The sequence below is a fragment of the Eubalaena glacialis genome, chromosome 4, assembly GCF_028564815.1.
Source record: "Eubalaena glacialis isolate mEubGla1 chromosome 4, mEubGla1.1.hap2.+ XY, whole genome shotgun sequence".
NCBI lineage: Eukaryota > Metazoa > Chordata > Mammalia > Artiodactyla > Balaenidae > Eubalaena > Eubalaena glacialis.
In genome coordinates, this window is record NC_083719.1 from 12,363,698 (window position 1) to 12,384,652 (window position 20,955).

The 20,955-nt window shown below is 48.7% G+C and overlaps 1 protein-coding gene across 4 annotated transcripts in view; it reads left to right on the forward strand.

Annotated features, from left to right (window-relative positions):
- Nucleotides 1-20,955, forward strand: part of TRIO (trio Rho guanine nucleotide exchange factor) — a 370,516-nt gene that overhangs the window by 341,102 nt on the left and 8,459 nt on the right. For 2 of the 4 annotated variants that reach the window (XM_061189136.1, XM_061189137.1), the window contains exons 39-53: nt 526-592; nt 1,948-2,051; nt 3,544-3,613; nt 5,792-5,881; nt 6,483-6,575; nt 7,289-7,339; nt 7,590-7,667; nt 8,666-8,857; nt 10,133-10,310; nt 12,628-13,439; nt 17,378-17,625; nt 19,170-19,308; nt 20,134-20,161; nt 20,359-20,521; nt 20,804-20,925. In XM_061189136.1, the coding sequence (XP_061045119.1) occupies nt 526-592; nt 1,948-2,051; nt 3,544-3,613; nt 5,792-5,881; nt 6,483-6,575; nt 7,289-7,339; nt 7,590-7,667; nt 8,666-8,857; nt 10,133-10,310; nt 12,628-13,439; nt 17,378-17,625; nt 19,170-19,308; nt 20,134-20,161; nt 20,359-20,521; nt 20,804-20,925 (2,435 nt within the window). Of the gene's footprint in view, nt 1-525; nt 593-1,947; nt 2,052-3,543; nt 3,614-5,791; nt 5,882-6,482; nt 6,576-7,288; nt 7,340-7,589; nt 7,668-8,665; nt 8,858-10,132; nt 10,311-12,627; nt 13,440-13,933; nt 14,062-17,377; nt 17,626-19,169; nt 19,309-20,133; nt 20,162-20,358; nt 20,522-20,803; nt 20,926-20,955 lie in introns of those variants that run through there. The other 2 variants (XM_061189138.1, XM_061189139.1) reach the window with 2 other exon arrangements.

Sequence of the window (20,955 nt, forward strand, 5' to 3'; positions counted from 1 at the left end):
ACTGAGGTTGTTTGCTCTAACCGATCCAGGAATTGTCTTCTATTATCTGAGTGGCCTTAAACGGTTACTGAACCTTACGAAAAGAAATACTTTTGAATGATGTGGTCAGACCCAAGGCTTTAAACATCTGAGTTAAATTTCTTTTGTATGTCCAACGAAGCTTAAAATGACTTTATCATGAAAACACAAACAAGCAAAAACCCTACTTCCTTTAGCATCATGCCTTTATAACAAAGTTATGTCTGTGCTGCTTTTGTTCTCGTACACGTGATCAGAGGCCGGTGGTGTGAACTCACCCGGAATGCAAGGTGTCTTGTGACCTCTGCAGCACCCGTGGGTCACCCACATGAACCTGTCAGTGACTGGGGACACACAAGAATTGGAGATCCACTTGTGCAAGTTTGAGAGGTCACTTCACAGCCGCCCCTGCAGAATCTGACCTGACAAAAGCAAAAGGGCGGATGAATTCATTCAGAAAATTCCTTGGATTGTAGGTGGTAAACACTTTTTTCTCTCTTTTTTCAGCTACGTTTTGCAAGAATTAGTGGAGACAGAACGTGACTATGTGCGGGACCTCGGCTGCGTGGTGGAGGTGTGTGTTTCAGAGATGTGATAACCTGTATCCGCCCTGAGGGTTGCCACGGGGGTGTTGTACTGCACAATTGAAAGCCGATACCTTCTCAAAAGCTTTAAAAATATTTTTGACTAAAACAAAACACAATAACAACAACCAACAAAATATTTCTGAAAAATAAAATTTAGCCAATTATCTCAACAATCGGTATTCACTTTTTAAAGGCTTCTTTTTTGCACGGTGCATCTTGACATAGTCTCTTCTTTGTATAATTAAGTTTGTAAATATTATCTCCAACCATTGAATTTCTTATATGGAAATCTGGCCTTTAATTATTTTACAAGAGTGGGTATCACCACAGAAATGAGGACATCATTGGTTGAAAAGTCAATGTGACCAGCTATGGATTCAGTTACATCCTGAATCCACCTGGGTTCAGAGCTTGGTCTGTGGCTACCACCCCAGGCCATTTGCTTGTAGTTTTCACAGAACGAATATGTCACCACTTTCACTGACCAGAAGTTGATACGCACTTTGTACCCATAGCAAAACCACTGCCTTTCATACTAAATCAAGGGCTCTCTCTAGGCTTGTCCCTGCCATTAACTTTAGGGCATAATCATATTAATAAACTCAACTTATCAAAAAGCTATTTTTATAATATAAAACTTTATCACTTATTCTTTCAACTTTGCAAATATGTACAGGGCAATACTTTTTGGATGTACATTCCATTAAAAGTAATGCCTATTACAGTTAATTGCATAACATAAAGATTTAAACATGCTTGACATGTCTGTAATCATTACTAACAATAACTTGAAAACTTCAGAGCTTCTTGTACAGGCTGAATCACATTCAAGTTATATAGAAGTTTTAAACCACATTTTAGCAACATAGTTAATCAACTGTTGTTAAAAATCAATTTGTGAAAAGTATGTTGTTAAATCCTTATTTAACAAATTATGTAAATAATCCAAAAAGAAAAGAAAATCTGTTTATATCAGATCAGTACCGAGAACAGAGGAAATATGCTTTTGGCCAAATATTTAATCTTTACAAGCTGACAAGATGATTTGTTTTATGAAACCATTTACATTTATTTAAACTTTCCAATTCCTCAGAAGAGTTTTGATCTTTAAATGCTAAATAGTTGAGGGAGAGAAAATCATGTCAATGAATGTAACTGTATTTCAAGGGCCAGTTAAGGACACATTTCACAAAGGGTTTTTGTTCTTAAATAAAGAGCTGGTTTACAAGACAGTGACATAAAAGTATGTCTCTTTTATCCTTTGTGGCTCTCAGTCAGTAAACCATTACTTGATTCAAACATGTTCAATGAAATAATCTTATCTTTAAATATTTAATTTTAGGGCTACATGGCACTTATGAAAGAAGATGGCGTTCCCGATGACATGAAAGGCAAAGACAAGATTGTGTTTGGCAACATCCATCAGATTTACGACTGGCACAGAGAGTACGTAAAATACATACCATGCTCATTGGTGGACAGTCTGTCATCACCCAGTAAACCGCATCACGTCAAGTGAACGAGAAAGGATATTTGTTGATTCATTTCCTTACCTATGTGGCCCCATGGAGGTAGCTGGTGTTCCGAGGCCTTTTCTGGTTGCATTTCACAGCAAGAGAAAGTCTCTTACCTTCTTTGTGCTGATCCATCCAGGTGCCCGTGTTGGGAAGGCTGGAAGCCCGGGCACCGAGCCTGACCGCCTGGGTTCACAGCATGGTCCTGACCCCGAGCCCTTTGCTTCCCCTCTCTTTGCCTCCATCCTTTCCTCTACACAACGTGGGTCATGGTGTTACCTTCCTCATGGGACTTTTGTGAAGAGTGACTGAGTTAATACATGTAAAGCACTTAGAATAACATCTGCATAGAGTGAGACTCGATGAGTGTTTCTAATTAGAATTGCAGCCACCTCTTTAATAAATACAAATTACTGTTAGAGAGTTTTTTCAAGTCAGCTTTAATGGGGAAAGTAGACATGATTGCCCATGAAAATCAAATTTGATCCCAGTACCTTGCCACACCTGTCCTAATCTACAGTGAAACCTATTTTTTAAAAAAGGATATTTGGTGCTATTATCTAGTCATCTGCTCCCAAGGCTGGTTTTAAGCTGTGACAGGGAAGGGGAAACGGCACAAGGCTCCTGGGACGACCAGACAGAGAAATTGCTCCCGGCAATGTGGTGTCTGCCGTGGTGTGCGCAGAACTAGGGGATATTGAATCCTCAAGTGCAAGGCAGTTCAACGTAGCATTTATTGGTGTACTGGTTTGCAGGTTAGTAAAATACCAGATACAAATATCAACATATGTAAGTGATAATTAAGGTGGGCATACATCTTACCAGCTACTATGGCCCAGAAGAAGTGAAGAGTAGTTGTCCACAGCTATTTTGTTTCTGTGGATTGCAACCTAATTCTCATCTTAATGGAAGCTAATATTTGCAACCTAGAAGTTGATTTTGATAATATTTGAGAAAACTTTATAAAGCTGGCCCAGGTAACATTCAGTATTTTATATCTGTTATTATCCAATTTGAGCCTCCTAAAAACTACCATGGAAAGAATATGAAACAGGTACGAGGACCAAGTTTTTAGAAAGAAAAATGACCAATTGCTTTGAAACATTTATTTTTTACCCCATATTCAGATGGGATATTATTGTTTGTGTCATTTAAAAACAAAAGGAGACAAAAAGGTTGATTATCCAGAGGAGGGGAAGTTTGCCAATCAAGGGATGTCTCACTCTGCCTTGCCTTGTAAAACTGTGTCTCTTTTTGCTTTCTGTCCTAACAAAATGTTTTCAGTGTGCATTATATTTGTTAAGCATATACTTTATACTTCCCAATTGTTTGTGTCAAAACAGAATATTTTGAAAATATAAATCTCAATCTAAAATTAGAAGGCCAGATTGGAAATGGTTCTAATATTTCTCCTTTCATTTCAGCTTTTTTTTAGGAGAGTTGGAGAAGTGCCTTGAAGATCCGGAAAAACTAGGATCCCTTTTTGTTAAACATGTAAGTACAATAGCATTATTTATATTCTGTTCTGTATTGTCATATTTAGTAATTGGCTTGTCAGATTAAAGGATAACTCATTTGTAGGTTACAGAAGTGCTTATATTAAGAATAAAATCAAACTGTACAATGTCAGCGAGTTGGACTCAAAATCCCCCGTTGCTATTCTACATGTGAATGATCAGCTTTCCCAGTCACCTGGCCCCAGTTGGCTGTTCAGCTCACAAACAGTACAGGATGGTCAGAAGGGGACCAGAGCCAGACCAGAAGGAGGAACGTTTGGGGATGTCTGTAGGCAAACAAGTGTCTGGTGCAGGTGGTGATGTATCGAGACGTGCAGTGGGTTTAATATAGTAACCAAATTTTTGTGTGTATCTAAAAGAAGCATGTTAACAATAAAGGTTTGGGGGTTTTTCTGGGAAAAAAATACTATTTTCAAAAAATTAGAGACCAGGACTTTTTTTTTTTTTGCAGATCTCCTTAATGTCTGGCTTAATAGAAGACAGATACATTTTTATATCAGTTTCTGTATTGAACCTACTGTAGTATGTTTTTTAGTTAAAATTTATGAAAAAAATCCATCCTCACACAGATATTTGGATGGAAAGGGATGAGTGTTTTAATAGCCTTTTCTGATAATTATAATTTTCTTAGATACTACATCAAAACTCAACAAGTGAGAATTTCTTAAAGGTTAGTCGCAACTTGGAATCTGAAAACCCATTGGTGAACTTCTCTCTTGCTGTTGCACTAAAAGCCATTGAACTGTCTCACACTTAAAGGCTGTTTTACCCCTGCACCAGCTTGTGACATCCTGCATTGTAAATTCTGGTTCACTGATTCAGACAGATCTTCCAGATGTTGAAACATTTCAACAAACAGTATCAAAAAATCAGATTTGTTCACATCACCGCCCATCTCTTCAGAAAAGTCTTTAAGTATTGTCAAGTTCCAGGTAGCAGATCCATGTTTTCCAAAAGTATAATTTTTTGCTTGAAAGCTCAAGTTTTCATTATTAATAGACATTGCAGGTTGTTTGCCTTGAAACGACAGGCTTATTTTATTCATATTCAGGAAAGTGTCTACCAGATACCCACGTGTAAATAATTATAGTGTGTGTCCATCATTCTTTCAAGTAAAAATGGTCCATGAAAACAAGCAGTCGAGTCGGTTCAGCTCATGGCTCAGCCACACGAGGGCTTTGCCTTGACTACTGTAGCACATGGCACAAGTGTCACGAGGATCTCCATTTTGTTACAGGAACGTTAAAAAGATGTATAGTCCATAGCTGAGGGTTTTTTTGGGGGGGGTATTTATTTATGTATGTATGTGTATGTATGTATGGCTGCCTTGGGTCTTCGTTGCTGCACACGGGCTTTCTATAGTTGTGGCGAGCGGGGGCTACTCTTCGTTGCGGTGCGTGGGCTTCTTTTGTTGCAGAGCACAGGCTGTAGGCGCTCAGGCTTCAGTAGTTGTGGCATGTGGGCTCAGTAGCTGTGGCTCGCGGGCTCTAGAGCGCAGGCTCAGTAGTTGTGGCGCACGGGCTTAGTTGCTCCGCAGCATGTGGGATCTTCCCGGACCAGGGCTCGAACCTGTGTCCCCTGTATTGGCAGGCGGATTCTTAACCACTGCGCCACCAGAGAAGTCCCCATGGCTGAGTTTTAATACAATGAATTTTTATCACTTCTTCAAGGACATCCTTAGGTGAAACTGGCCTGTATAGCAGTGAAGGATATTTGCTAAGATGCCAGCAGTTTCTCCCACCACTGGTTTTGCACATCACTGCAAATGGTAGCACAACAGAAAGGGCAGATGACAGCTTAGTATTGTTTGGAAAATAGTTTTGATCTAATGGGTCCCTGCAAGGCTTCAGGGACCCCAGGGGTGTGCACACCACACTTTGAGGATCAGGGCATTAAGGGATGGCTCGCTGCCTTCAGTATTTGAGAGTAAAGAGGTTTTTCTAAACTCCTGAAAAGAGCCAGGCTTCCTGGGACCACTGGCAGGGTTTGAAGGGGGGAGAATGATTCTTCGTTTAATATTAAGAACTGTGTCCTTTCACTGCCTCTCGTATTTGCCAGGTAAAGTATGGGGTTTTAAGAAACGTTCCTTTATGAATGAGCTGACACGTGCATGTGCGCCTGTGTTCTAACCCATCTGTTTGCCTTTCATTCCTAGGAGAGAAGGTTGCACATGTACATAGTTTATTGTCAAAATAAACCAAAGTCTGAGCACATTGTCTCAGAATACATCGATACCTTTTTTGAGGTAAGACCTAAGTTACAAACAAAGTATTTCTGAATCCTTTGTTACAGTTGATTTCAAAAAATTGAAATATCATTTGTTTCCCAGGACATTAAGCAATCCTCAGGAAATTTAGCCTCAGTTATATGAGTTCTGAACCTGTATTTCTTTCCTATAAATCAGAGAAACAAGTGTAAATTCAAGCTGTGATCGTATCCCTTAGTATTCAGAGGACTGGGGTCATGGTTAAAATAAGGGGTTTTAAAAATCGATTTCAAACTTAAGGCTCATTTCAAATTCAGAATAATTCATGATCTAGACTTCTGGCCTAGAAATAAAATATTTGTTTGTGTGAATAAAAGAAAGCAATTGAGAGAAGGCCACTTTGGGCAAGCATAAAAGACTGTTTTGAAAAACAGCTCAGAAAGGTTCCAGAGTCAAACTTGGACATTCTGAGCGAAGGCACAGCACTTGTTGGTTGTGTGCAGCGCGGCATCTTTTCTCTTTTTTACTCTTTTCTAGAAGTAGTTACTTCTACTGCAGTGTAGTTAGTTAGCATTTCTGACAGTTACAGGGACTTTAAAAGACAAAACTTAAGATCCTTCTTTCTACTTTGAAACCACAGGACTTAAAGCAGCGCCTTGGCCACAGGCTGCAGCTCACAGATTTGCTGATCAAACCAGTGCAGAGAATCATGAAGTACCAGCTGCTGCTGAAGGTGAGGCTTTGCCAGTGCCCGTGCTGGGGGCAGGAGCCCATTTGGCGGGAGGACAAGACTCGTGAGGGGATGGAAGGGTTTGGCAGGTGACGGGAATCTTTTCTATAAAAAATATGAAGCCGTCTTGTCATTTCTGATCTGAAATATTTGAGTAAATTTTTTAAAATTTAATAAGGCACCTTACACTATTTTCTCAGTTTTTCATTTACATCAGGTTCTGAACCAACAGGTCCGTGATCTTGAATACTAATAAGCTTTCTTGGGCTCTATCCACCTTACATGTTTTCTCATCTTCTTGGGGCTCCAGATCAAATTAAATATTTAATCCCTGCCTATTACTCTCTGTGGGCTCAGCAGTAGCCCTTGATTGATTCAAATTCCTAAGCACCACTGAAGGCAAAGTCACACCATTTTCCACAATAAAAGTGACTGTTAAAGGTGCTGACATTCCTTCATGTATAAAACTTAGAACCTGGATGTAAAGAGAGATGAGCGCTTGTCTTGGAGTGAAACAGGAACCATGACCTGCTTAGATAGATCTGGTCTGACTTTGCTCTACTGTGCCTTGAAATCCACAAAAGGATACCTTTTCTTTGTGTTACTGGGAGGAAAAAACGAGGATTAGCCCAGCGCCTGGTGTCTCACGTGATCAAAAAGGTTACTGCTGTGCGACCATCACCCTTGTCATGCCCTTCTCTCCATTTCCCTTGCAGGACTTCCTCAAGTATTCCAAAAAAGCCAGCCTGGATACGTCGGAGCTAGAGGTACTCACACCCCCGGGCCCTGGGCTCCTCTCTCAATCCCCGCGCGTCCCTGAAGCAGCCTGTCCCTGGGAGGGGTGGGGGCGGTGGGTGACGGCGGGTCTACCCAGCCCCAGATGTGCCCTCTGCACGCCAGCGGGCGGGGACGGGGAGGAACTGATGGAGGAGAGGCATTTGAGGGTTAGTGCTCCAGCCTTGCCCTCTGGAACCGAACACTTACTCTGCTTTCCCCCCGCCCCGCCCCGCCCCGCAGAGAGCCGTGGAGGTCATGTGCATCGTCCCCAAGCGCTGCAACGACATGATGAACGTCGGGCGGCTGCAAGGATTTGACGTAATGCGGCTGTTCTTCTTTAAACTCGGCCTCTGGCTGCCATCACTTTCTTTGGTCTCGGATTCTTTGTCTCCACCTGGAGAAAGCTGATCCTTTTTGCTTGGTTTTCTGGCTTCTCTCACCGTCCTTCAATCTGATTGATATTTTCTTTCAACTTCTTTTGGTGCATTTGATTTGCTTTGGGGGGGACCTTCCTCTGCTCAAAGCCCAGTGCCTCGTGGCGGGAACAGGCAGGACTCTGTCTCTTGGGCCCTCTGCTGCTGCAGGAGCGGAGTTTCCTTCCCTGGCATGAGGCGTAGTGGAAAGCAGGGCGCCCGTCCTTCTGTCATCTGTCAGCCCTGGGAGTTTGACCGCAGGGTCACTGTGCTCATCGTTAGTCTACAGACTTTTCTATGAGTTGACAGTCTACTCAGATTACATATTACCTATTAGTATCCTAAAGATATTCAGAACCAGAAGCCTTTTTTTTTTTTTTTTTTTTTTTTTTTTCAATTTGACTATTGAGTAAGAAGACGGGAAGGTTTTACTTTTCTTGCCTACTGTTTTGCTAGAGATTTGGGTTTAACGTGCTGGTGCTGTGGTTCTCCAAAAAAGCATACACAGGCTCTCCTGGAGAGCTTCTGAAAACCCAGGCTCCTGTGCTTTTCTGAGCGGATCCCACCAGGGGTGCTGGTGCCACCGGGCCGCGGACCGCACCTTGAGAAGCATTCTTCCACTGTGAACTAGATCCTTAGATCCACTTTCAGTCTTTGACTGTAACTGAGCCCAGTGATTTACACAGAGGTTGGCAAGAATTTTATTTAGATGATTTTTCTGTTTGGAGCTAAGACCTCATTTTAGTGAAAGAAATGTTTATGCTGTATAAATTAATACAAGAAAAATATATTTAAAATGTAGCATTCTGTGGGAGGAAAGCTAAAAAACAGAACTTCCTGTGTTTTAACTTCGAATGCAATGTTTTCTTCTCCTATTTCTTTGCCCCCTTCTCCGTGTTCTAGGGTAAAATTGTTGCCCAGGGCAAGCTGCTCTTGCAGGACACGTTCTTGGTCACGGACCAAGACACGGGGCTTCTGCCTCGATGCAAAGAGAGGCGGGTGTTCCTCTTTGAGCAGATCGTCATTTTCAGTGAGCCGCTCGATAAAAAAAAGGGCTTCTCCGTGCCAGGATTCCTGTTCAAGAACAGTATCAAGGTAACTTGTGTTTGCCTGTTTTCTCATGTGTTAACGCAGGTACCCATCATGCTGATAAACTGTTTCTTTCTTATGACATGTCCTGATCTTTAGTTTAGTAAATATTTAGAGAATTTTCTAATACGTTTCAGAACCTTTAAATTCACTCCATCTGTCTACTGTCTGTATTCCCCAGTGGCTGATGTCTTACACATGTGGCTGCAGCGTTCATTTTTACCACAATGAGAAGGCCTCATCGTGGTTAGTTTTTGTGCTCCATCTTCTCTAGGACCATGTAAAATTATTTAAGTTCAGAGGATAGCTTACCCAGGGTCTTCTTCTCTTCCCCATTCAGCAAGGACCTACTCTGCCCTCAGAGCTGGGCAGGGGCTGTAGGGATGGACAAGGTAGCTTACCCAGAGTCTTCTTCTCTTCCCCATTCAGCAAGGACCTACTGTGCCCTCAGAGCTGGGCAGGGGCTGTAGGGATGGACAAGGTAGGTTGGCTTGCTCTCTGAGAGAAGAAAAAGACAAATAAAATGACTGCAAATGGCCCCGAGTCTTGTAAAGGGGACAAACCAAGGGTGAGACAGAGGAGGCCTGAGGTCCCAGCAGGTTAACCTTTCTAGTTAACTGTTTAGGCTACTAGTTAAACCCCTGGTCATCCCCATGTACCTGAGTTAAAGGAGTCATAAAAAGGCAAGACAATGATTTCTGAGGCAGTAAAAATGGCAGCGCAACCAAAAAGTGGTGGTTTCAGTTCTGACCTGGGATGAACTTCACTTTGCACTTGACCAGTGGAAATAAATGTGCTTTAGTTTTTTTATTGTGGTACCTCGTAACATAAAGTTTGCCATCTTAACCATTTTTCAGTGCACAGCCCACTGGCATTAAGTATGTTCTCACTGTCGTGCAGCCATCACCACCATCCATCTCCAGGACTCTTTTCATCGTGTAAAAGTAAAACTCACCCTCATTAAGCACTAGCTCCCCATTCCATCCCCGCAGCCCTGCAGCCACCCTTCTGCTTACCGTCTCGAGGAATCTGACTACCCCAGGTGCCTCATCTAAGTGGAATCATAGCAGTGTTGTCTATGGCTGGCCCCCTTCACGTAGCATAGTGTCCTCCAGGCCCACCCGTGTTGTAGCCTGTGACAGAGTGTCTTTCCTTTTTAAGGCTGAATAATAGTCCTTTGTATATACAGACTACGTTTTGATTATCCATTCAGCTGTTGATGGACACTCGGGTTGCTTCTACCTTTTGACCATTGTGACTAATGCTTTAATTTTTTTTCAGATGAGTTGCCTTTGCCTGGAGGAAAACGTGGAAAATGATCCCTGTAAATTTGCTCTGACATCAAGGACGGGTGACGTGGTGGAGACCTTCATCTTGCATTCATCCAGTCCAAGTGTTCGGCAAGCGTGGATCCATGAAATCAACCAAATCTTAGAAAACCAGCGCAATTTTTTAAATGGTAATGTGTGTTGTTACTGGGCACGTGTTTTCTTTCCCTAATGTACACATTCCTAATTCTCGTCTCCCCACTATTACACACGACTAGGAATGACAGGACTTACTGAGCACTTACTGTGGACCAGGCTCTGATCTAAGCACTGTCCATATATATTGCTTCATTTCATCTTCAGAACGACCCAAAGTGGCAAGTAGTGATATTATTCCCATTTTATAGACGACGAAGCTGAGGCACAAAGTGGATTCGTAATTCACTCCAAGTCCCACGAGTTGCTGGTGGCAAAGTCGAGATTCAGAGCAGCCATGTGCCCCTCACCACTGTACTATTCACCCTGTCCCACAGGCTCTCGTACCACATGCACCCAGAGCCCTGTCCTGGGAAAGAAATGCATGAGAAAAACTAAGGCAGCAGATGTAATTGGCCAAAGATGTTGGAGACATTCTTGCGTGCAACTTTAAAATTTGTGTTTGACCACATTGTACATCTACACCACCCTCCTCATTATAAAAACAAGACATCTTTCTTCCTTCCCACTTCCATGACATGAGTGATTTTAGAGGAGCAATACGGTAATAATACAGTATAACACAGGACAGTAGTAAGGTGCCAGCCACCTCGGGGAAAGGTCTTCTCCACAGGGAGAGTGACCGCACTGACCTTAACATTGCAGACAGTTCGACTCTTTATATTCCTGACCTGAAACTGCTGGCTTCTCTTGGTGGCCGCTGACTTGTACTCTGGTTTTAATTTGGTGGTTAGTGAAGAGCGTCAAATTCAGTGAGAAGCTAGATACTCATTCAATGTCATGTCTTTGTCCTTTTCTCCATGCCCGTGTTCTGTGTCTACACCCCGGTCCAGTAGGATGCTGTAATCTCTGTGTCACATAAAACCACCCCCATACCTCGAGTGACATTCAGGAGCCAGGAACACAGGCACTCAGTGAAAAGTCAAGGTCACATGGCATTTTTGGCCAAGGGGTAATCAGCTGCCCGAGTGTTAACTCCAGGCTCCCGTCCAGACTGTAGCCTGAGCATTTCTTCCATGTGCAGTTAGAACTCGATGGCTGGGGCTGGCCGGCTGGGGGGACGGTTCCTGTGTGCGGAGAAAACAGTTTTGCTCCCGTGACTGTGAGCGAATGCAGGTCTCTTTAAATGTGTCGTTCTTAAGTGCTGCACTGAATGCCTGTCCATAGCAGGTAACTACTGGGAAATCTCTAAACTTTCACCATCTTCTTTAAAATAAAATGAACCGCCTCCCGAATTGCAGGCGTGAGTGGGCCGTGCTGTTCACGTTTCCTGGGCGCGCACTCAGCCTAGAGACCGATGATGATACTCTTCCCGAGGGTTGAAGGAGGTCGGGAATGGAGTGGGCTCCGGGCCTGCTGCCCCACTTTGCTCTCCCGTTCGCCCTGTGAGCGGGGGCCACAGCCAACACAGAGCTTGTCAAGTGTCGTTTGGCTCCAGAATGCTCCTTCACATCTGCCTGATGCCTCCCAGGCAGGAAGGGGCTACATCTGATTGTCATACGTCTCAAAGGTTTTAGCTCTTTAAGAATTTGTGTTGGTGTTTCCATATATCTTATCTGGCGTGTTTCCTGCATTTTCCTGCAGATGATGCTGTAACTGAATCACTAAAGCCCGGAGATGGGACAGCTTCACGACCCACAAGGGTTTGTGGAGCTCCTTCCCTTCCCAGGGTGGTGGTCTCTAACACCACCTCCGCGTGGGGTAACCCCCAGCCAGGTTCTTCTTTGCCTAACTGCTCCCTGGTTTAACAAAGACCTTTGCGGCAGCTGGACTAAGCTTTCCCAGCGCGGGAGCCAGCTGGGACCAGTGGAGTCCCGGCTGAATCTCCCCTGGCAGCCCTGGGCCTCACCGTTGACCCTGGCCATCTGCCTGGGATGCTCCAGGCCGATTCCACTCCTTGTCACTTGGCGGAGATGCTTAGGCTGTGCTGGCTGCTCCTGGGCAGTAAACTTCTCCCCGCCGCAGCGCACCTCCTCCGTCACCCCGTACGTCTGCTCCCTCCCCCCTCGCACACGCCCTTGACGGGGCCAGTTTAGCTCGTTCATGAACAGGAGAGTAGTTAAATTTAAGAGCTTTTCTTTTGCCTTCCCTGATGGGTGGTGTCAGCCTGCTGCCTGGAGGGTGGGTGGGGGTTTCTGGATGACGGTGACTGGAAGTTGGTGGCCACCCTGTGACTTGACCCTGGGCCATTAAGCCAGTGCTCCCTTTCCATTCATCGTGCCCCCTTTTCCCTCCGCCCCTGTGACCGTCCTTTTCTCGGTGCCCTGACTGAGTCTCTTCTGTGTCTTGCAGCCTTGACATCACCCATCGAGTATCAGAGGAACCACAGCGGGGGGGGCGGCGGCGGGGGCAGCGGCGGGGGCAGCGGCGGGGCCCCCAGCAGCGGCGGCGGCGGCAGTGGCGGCGGCGGCGGCGCAGGCAGCAACCACAGCGGCGGTCCCGGCAGCTGCGGCGGCCTCCCCAGCGCGAGCAGAAGCAGGCCCTCCCGGATCCCCCAGCCTGTCAGACACCACTCCCCCGTGCTGGTCTCCTCTGCAGCCTCGAACCAGGCAGAGGCAGACAAGATGTCAGGTATGTCCACTCCCGGCCCGTCACTGCCTCCTCCCAGCAGCAGCCCCGCCCCGGAGGCCGGCCAGCCCGCCAGGGCGCCCCTCAGTGGAGAGCCCGAAGGTCCCGAGCGAGAAGCGGAGGCGATCCCCAAGATGAAGGTGCTGGAGAGCCCCCGGAAGGCGGCCGGGAACGCCGCGAGCGCGCATCAGGACGGACCCGCCAAGGAGGCGCGGAGCGGCCCGGGCTCCCTGCCGCCGGGCAAGCCCAGGCCCGGGGCCATCTCGCCTCTGAACTCTCCTCTCTCCGCTGCGTTCCCCTCTCCGTTCGGCAAGGAGCCCTTGCCCCCCAGCAGCCCCCTGCAGAAGGGGGGCTCCTTCTGGAGCTCCATCCCCGCCTCCCCCGCCAGCCGGCCCGGCTCCTTCACCTTCCCGGGGGACAGTGACTCCCTCCAGCGGCAGGCGCAGCGCCACGCGGCCCCCAGCAAGGACACGGACCGCATGAGCACGTGCTCCTCGGCCAGCGAGCAGTCCGTGCAGTCCACCCAGAGCAATGGGGTAAGCGCGCCCGGCCGCCTCCGCCCGCCCGCCCCGCTGCCTCTGTCCCGCGGCTCTTCTGCTAAACCTCCCGCGTGGCCGCCGCTGTCCTCGTACTAACTCCGGGCTCCCGGCCGCTGCGCCGCGGTCACCAGCTCCGTCCGCCCTGTGCCCTGGCCGCGCGGACACGCGGGGACGCCTTCTAACCTCCTGCTCCCGCCGGCGGACGGCGCGCTCTCATCTCTACTAACTCGCTCCTTGCTTTGTTTGTGTCTCCTTAATACGGGAAAGCACATCATTAACCTTCCGAATGCAGCATCTCTAAGCCTCTCACGTTTTCCGAGCAGCAGCGTATCTGGGAACTTCCTCTCTCGCGCCTGCCTTCCTCGCACACTTTTTTTAGGGGCGTCCGTGCCCCTGCTGTCTACCTCCTGCGTCAACTGAAACCTGTACACTCTAAGCTTTCTTCTCGTCGCTTGGTTGTGCCCTTTTATGCCTTAAATTAATCTTTGCAGCGTTTTTGACTCATCTGCTGAAAAAAGAAAAAAAAAATCCCTCAAGAAATTTCCAACGGCAACTCAAAGCAAGCTAAGCTGACACAGTGGGGGGAAGGAATCTCTCCAGTGGAAATATTCCCCCCCCCCCCAAAAAAAAAGAAAGGAAAAGTTTCACTGTGGAAGAGAGACAGACTGCTTTAGGGCCCCTGGATGTTGGGCTCTGGCCGGCGGCTGGGAGCGGAGGCGCAGGCAGGCTGGATTCCGAGCACCCGCGCTCTGTCCGGCAGGGGGCGCAGTGCGGGCTGCGGGCGCCGCGGGGCGTCGCCGGTCACTGTCCGCGTTCTCAGCAGAAGGGTTACTGGGGGTCTTTGCCCCCATCCTCTGGCTTCCTCCCTGTCCTACCCGACTGCTTCCCACACGGCAGGTGGTCTGACCCGTAACACCTTCCTAAAGGCATGCGTGAGGGAATAGAACTGTTCTAATGCGTGTGTGTTTGATGGCTTTGTAAATTTTTAAATACATTTCCCTAAAAGGGTCTGTGTCTCTCTTTATAAAAAAAGAAAGAAAGAAAGAAAGCAATCCGGCTTTTGCATGTCTCTCTCTTTCCTCTGGACTTCCGTTAATGCCTTGTTTGGGTGGACATGGCCTTTTTCGTTCCTCCTATTTTTTGTTATGTATTTTGTTAACCTCGGTCTTTATACTTAACTGAGGAAGAAATTGAAAAACGGGTCTTGGTACATGTACCCTGTAGTCTCATTCTCAGAAATAAGCGGTCAGGGCGGGCCTCCTCTGCGGTGGCCGTCACCAGCGTCCCGGTCATGGTGCCTGCCCATGTCCTGCAGAGGAGCCTGGACCTCCACCTCCAGTTAGCTCTGAAATGCTGGGTGTGCAGGAGAGCGTCAGCACGGTTTCAGCCAGAGGAAGAGATGCAGAGACCCAGTGGTGCTGCACCTGCCAGCACCTAGTTGAGGGTTCGGGGTGCAGGCGCGGCCTCGCAGCCGAGACCCCCTCCGAAACCGGCCGAGGGAGCAGCTCTTCAGCCCACCCTAACCTGGACACTTTCCCCTAAGCGCCTGAGGAGTTCTTGGAGCCTGTGCTTCAGAGGGAACCCTCACCCACCCCAGCGTGGGAGCCCGTGCTGGTCTCTGCGCCCCCCGTGAGCGTGCTCGGTTCCCGGCCCTGCCTGGCTCCCCCCGGGATGCTTACTCTGAGGCCAGCACCGTCGCATGCGGCACACCTTCTGGCAGGTTTTAGGTCGCAAAAGGTGGCTTTTATTTCTGCCTCTCACTGTTTCTTACGTGATTGGTAACCTGGAAAGGGAAACTGCCAGTGAGTCCAAGTGCCTTACAGAAATGCCCTGGAGACCTGGGAAGACCACGAGAGGCTTAGAATGGGCACGAAAGTGTCCTCGAGGACTCTTACGTTTTTCGGTTAAGAAGAACTACCGCCCTGCCTGCTCCCACCCATTCAGACTATCTTATCCCCCTGGCGGTCAGCTGCGGCCGCCTCCCTCCTTGTCTGCTTCCGTGAAGCTGTCTGCGGTCACAGCCCAGCAGCTGTGCCTAACCCACGGCCCAGGTCCTTCTTCCTCCTTTAACGCACACCTTCTGGAAAGTTCTGCTGAGAGCAAGAGTGGAGTGGATGTGGATCAACCCAGGCAGTGACTGCGCCAGCCCCCAAACGTGGATGCAGAACCTCCATGCAGCCGCCCACCCAGGCAGCAATAGAAGGACAGCCCTGCCTTTCTCTCAGAGGCCGGGTGACCCGTGCAAATTCCTAACCTCCACTCTGTAAGGGAGTGGTGATCGTGCTCACTGGCGTTAATTGAGATCGATTTTTAAATGCCTCATACTTAGACCGGGACATAGGAGGATTTCAGAAACTACTAATAGCTATCATTATCGTGGCAAAATACTCGCATTACGAGACAAAGGGTGGTACGCTATATGATAAAAAAGAGCCGTGCCACAGAAGTTGGTTTTGTTTACATTTTCTAGCAAATGTGGCTTTGTAGTCTCAACACTATCGGGTGTTGCTATGTAAGTCATGCTAAAAGGATAAAATTGCATGAAGGGTTGTGCACAGGCCAAAGCCCGACGTGGACATCCATGAGGGACGGGAACACGTACCAGACTCCTCAGCCGCGACAGGACCGAGAACCTGGCACTCCGGTGTATTTAACTTCACCACCCACTGTGGGCCTAAAGTCCTGGCCCCTGGAATTCCCAGCACACAGGCTCCTTGACCGTGGTCAGCCGTCTACTTCGGTGTGTCCCAGTACCAGCTCAGTAGCCCAGAGCTGTCAGGCGTATGGCAAGGTTTCTGACAATCGCCGTCTACACCGACCCAGGACCTGCCCCAGACATCTGAGAGACCAGCGGAGGGAAGCAGCAGAGCCCTGGGAAGCCGTGAATGGCCAGACAGCATCTTCGGTGGGAGCCCCTGAGAACAAGCCAGTGGGGCGCCTGACACCACTTCCACATCCCAGCTGTTGACAGAGGGGACTGAACAAGATGTAGCTCAGGATTTGGAGGTCTCAGCTTCCTCCTCCTCCCCTGGAACACAGGGGTCACTTGGTAAATGACAGCTTGGGACAAACACCATTTGTGTTTCTTCTGCTCAGCAGCTGACACCACTCAGCTTGTGAACCTGAGTAGATGGTCTTGAGAAATGATCTGTGTTTAACTTTTGCAGTCTTGCCCCATTGAGTGAGTTACTGGACACGTATTGAGTGCCTGCTACGTGTCAGTCACTGTGATGGACACTAAAGGCACAGTGGTGACCTGAAGACATTGGGTACCACTGGGACTCCAAGATAAGGGGAAGATAGACTTTCCCACGCCAGGGGCTGTCCCCGAAACTTGAGTTGTGAGGCCAGTGGTGTCCACAGCTGCTCTGCGATGCTATGCCGTCCCCATCACGGCCGCACCTTCAGGACGGTTGAATCATCACGCTCACAGGAGGACCACCCACCCAGGGATACGTACAGGAGGCAGAGCAACTCTCCATGAGAGCAGGACAGTAGTTGGTCTGCTTTTCAGGTGTCCCGCATTCTTCCTTTAGAAGGGAAAAAAGGTGGAAATGGTTAGGGATGCCAGCAGCATGACAGTCGAAGTGACATGACTGTGACATAGATGGAACCCAGCGTGGCATCAACATGAGAATGAGCCCTTCCTCTGATGGCGCAGGGAAGGTGGGACTGAAATAATCGAGCTTCCAAAGTAAAGTGTCATCATCGCTGTGATTTATTTTTTTTAGATCGTTCCTAAATTGCTTTCTAGAGAAATCCTGATGGTCAGTTACTGAAAAAGAGGCACCAAGTTAGCTAAAGAGTGTGGAGGCGTCCGTCCAGTGGGCCCTGCTCTGGGCCGTCGTGCCGTGGTGCACGCTGACGAGCGACTTCGTGTCATCAGATCCCATTTCAGTTCCCCTCTGCCTTTTTGTTCATCTTTCCCTCTACAGAGTGAAAGTAGCAGCAGTAGCAACGTCTCCACCATGTTGGTGACACACGATTACACGGCAGTGAAGGAGGATGAGATAAACGTCTACCAAGGAGAGGTCGTTCAAATTCTGGCCAGCAATCAACAGAACATGTTTCTGGTGTTCCGAGCCGCCACTGACCAGTGCCCCGCAGCCGAGGGCTGGATTCCGGGCTTCGTCCTGGGGCATACCAGCGCAGTCATCATGGAGAACCCCGACGGGACTCTCAAGTGAGTGCCTGGCGGGGCAGCCGTGGCGGGGCAGCCGTGGCGGGGCGGGGGGCAGGCGGTGCTGAGCACCGACGAGGCATAGAGGCCCTGGGAGGGTGAAGCCCGTTGAGAGAAAGCAGTGCTGTGGTCTGTTGAGGCAGGTCATCTCTATACACAGTGTGGAGCCCCACAGTGAAGGTGGGGCGGGTTCCACCTCTCAGACCTGTTCTGACGGGTTCTTCTAATAACCTGCATTTGCACACACATAGCTTTTTTAAGCCGCTAGACAGAGCATCGCGATATTTTAGTTCCCAGAGGTCTTGGGTGAGGGGTGAGGACTTTGCGAGGGCCCCTGACGCGTATCGGGCGTGCTGAGGGTGCATCGCTGAAATCCTCGGTCCGTAAGCTTCAGCTAAAGATCCGTGTGGTGACGCTACCATCGTGCCTTATGTATACCAGGTTACTTTAGTCAAGTAACTTGAAACCAATTTTGCCACGTTAAACATTACTTTAAAGAAAACTGAATTCAGGGGCTGGTTTCAAACTCTGCCCTTCCCTGAACCTCTCTGGCTGTAGGAGATGCCAGCCAGATGGCTTCTGGCAGTGGAAGCATTGCAAAACTGTGATTTTTAAGCCTCCAGAGGCTTCAACCCAAAAGACCAGACTCAAAGGCACAGGCGGTGGTCACGTTCCTCTCCAAGCATGGCAGTACCCCTGGCTGGTTTGCAGCCCAGACTGGCGAGCCTTCCAGCACTGCCCCAAACCTCTGGGCTAAGTGCCTACACCCCATGGGGAGTCCAGGCTTGAGTTCAGGCTACAAAGAGCCCGTCTTCCATGACGGTCCCTTGTCCTGTTTCTCCTTGATACACAGAGATATTTTATTCTAGTACATTGTTCAAGAATCCCATTTTATACTTTGTTTCCTCAAAAATATTCTTAGGCCCTGTACTAGGGTTCTCCAGAGAAACAGAACCAATAGGGTGTATGTGTGGTCAGGGGGTGGTTATTGTAACCATACAGTTGTGGAGACTGGTGATTGTAACCATACAGTTGTGGAGACCTGCACCGTGGGCCAGCAGGCTGGGGGCCCAGGAGAGCCAGTGGTGCAGGTAAAGTCTGAAGGTATTCTGCTGGAGAATTCCGTCATGTTCAGGGAGGCTGGTCTTTTTTTGTTCAACTCAGGCCTTCAACTGATTGGATGAGGCCCACCACGCTATGGAGGGCAGTCTGCTTCACTCTACCAGTTAAAATGTTAATCTCATCCAGAAACACCCAGAATGATGTTTGACCAAATATTTAGGTCCAGTCAAGTTATACGTAAAATTAACCGTCACAGACACCTTTATATTTAATCCTTAAAATTTGATTTAAGAAACTTGGCTTTTATCTCTGGTCACTGAGAACGGCAGAAAAGTTTTCCTTCTCAGAGATCACTGTTGCTAAAGGAATCTCAGCCACCCTATATCCGTGTAAATTGGACAGTCTGCTTTTCTCTGGTGCTTTCAGGAATTGTTTGCTGAACACCAGGAAGGCGTAATACTAACAATGTGTTGTGGTCCCCCTAGGAAGTCAACATCTTGGCACACAGCACTCCGTTTAAGGAAAAAATCTGAGAAAAAAGATAAAGACGGCAAACGGGAAGGCAAGTTAGAGAACGGTTATCGGAAGTCTCGGGAAGGACTCAGCAACAAGGTATCTGTGAAGGTGAGCACGGGTGTCTCCAGGAACCTGTGCTCCTCAGGGAGCACGCAGGCCTGGTGCCGGCCCAGGAGGAGCCGTCGTGGACCTGGCGCCCAGCCTTGCCTGGCAGCAACCCGCCTCTCTCTGCCCTGTGAGCAGACCCGCAGGGCTTTGTAGGGGGCTCGCAGGGGCGGTGTGGCGCAGGTATGCATACGTATTCCGAGGAGCCGGGTATACGGGTGAACCCCTGAGCGGGCGCATGCGTAGCTTACAAAGGAGGCTGCTGGATTCCCAGAGGGAGCAGACACTAGGTACCTCCGAAGCAGACGGGGCACAGAGCAGCTGTGGCTCAGACCACAGGGGACGTGACCAGACACCGAGACGCAGGTTCACTGCTGCAGCAGATTCCCTCGGCGGGTGCTTCAGTCCACTTTACTCCTGTAATCAGATTGCCTTAAACCTGTGCAGGTTGTGCCTGGGGAGAAAGGAGGTACCTCCTGAGGGCAACTCGAGGCCCCTGAGTCAGGGCCCTGGCCATTCTGCAGAAGGGGGCGGTTCGGGGACCTGCTGGACTCAGCCCATAGGATGAGTAAACGGGGCTTCTCTGAGTGTAAGCAGCATTTGTGCGTTTGTGCGTAGGAAGAACAATCTCTCCTCCATCTGTGTGACACGAAGCCTTCCAGTACGTTCAAAGGCAGTCGGAACGTGGTCAGTTTTGATTGATACGCAGGCAAACCAAGTCGTGTTTCCTCTCATCTTTCAACAACAACTGTAGCCCTAGAATAGGAGCAGTATATCTCAGAGTAGCTCATGTATCTGGTTAATAGCTGTGCGCTTTTTCCATTTCAGCTTCTCAATCCCAACTACATCTATGACGGTGAGTTCTGTTCTTTTTCTTGTAGACTTTAGAGGGTAGGTCTACGGGGCATTTCAGGACACTCGAGTGTAGCCTGTGGACGTCGGTTTTCTGTGGAGCTCTGGGCCTGGGCAGCATCTCATTCATTTGTTGGGGGAGGTTGGTGGGCACAAGAGGGGGGCTGGGTGACCAGCGTCACTGACTCCTTTCTCGCGCAGTTCCCCCAGAATTCGTCATTCCCTTGAGCGAGGTCACGTGTGAGACAGGGGAGACCGTTGTTCTTAGGTGTCGGGTCTGTGGCCGCCCCAAGGCCTCGGTCACCTGGAAGGGCCCTGAACACAACACCTTGAACAGCGATGGTCACTACAGCATCTCCTACAGGTGAGGGAAGCCCCCTCGGGGGTCAGTTTCACAGGCAGTGAGCATGACCTCATTCCACTGGGACTGACGCGGCCGATTCCCTGGGTCACCTCTGGCCCTGGGACGTCTCCCATGAGGGAAGGTGTCATACCTGGGTGTGCAGCTAGGATTGAAATCCCACTTGAAATTGCCCATCAGCATTTGAGCTCCTCATTTCCTGTGACCCCGAAGGAGAGAGGTCAGGGGGCTGGCGGCGGGGAGAGCTGAGCCTTTCTGAACGCCGTGTGCCCTTCTCTGTGGCAGTGACTTGGGAGAGGCCGCTCTGAAGATCGTTGGTGTGACCACCGAGGACGACGGCATCTACACATGCATCGCAGTGAACGACATGGGGTCAGCCTCGTCTTCAGCCAGTCTGAGGGTTCTAGGTAAGCTGCACCCCGAGCCCCACACACTCT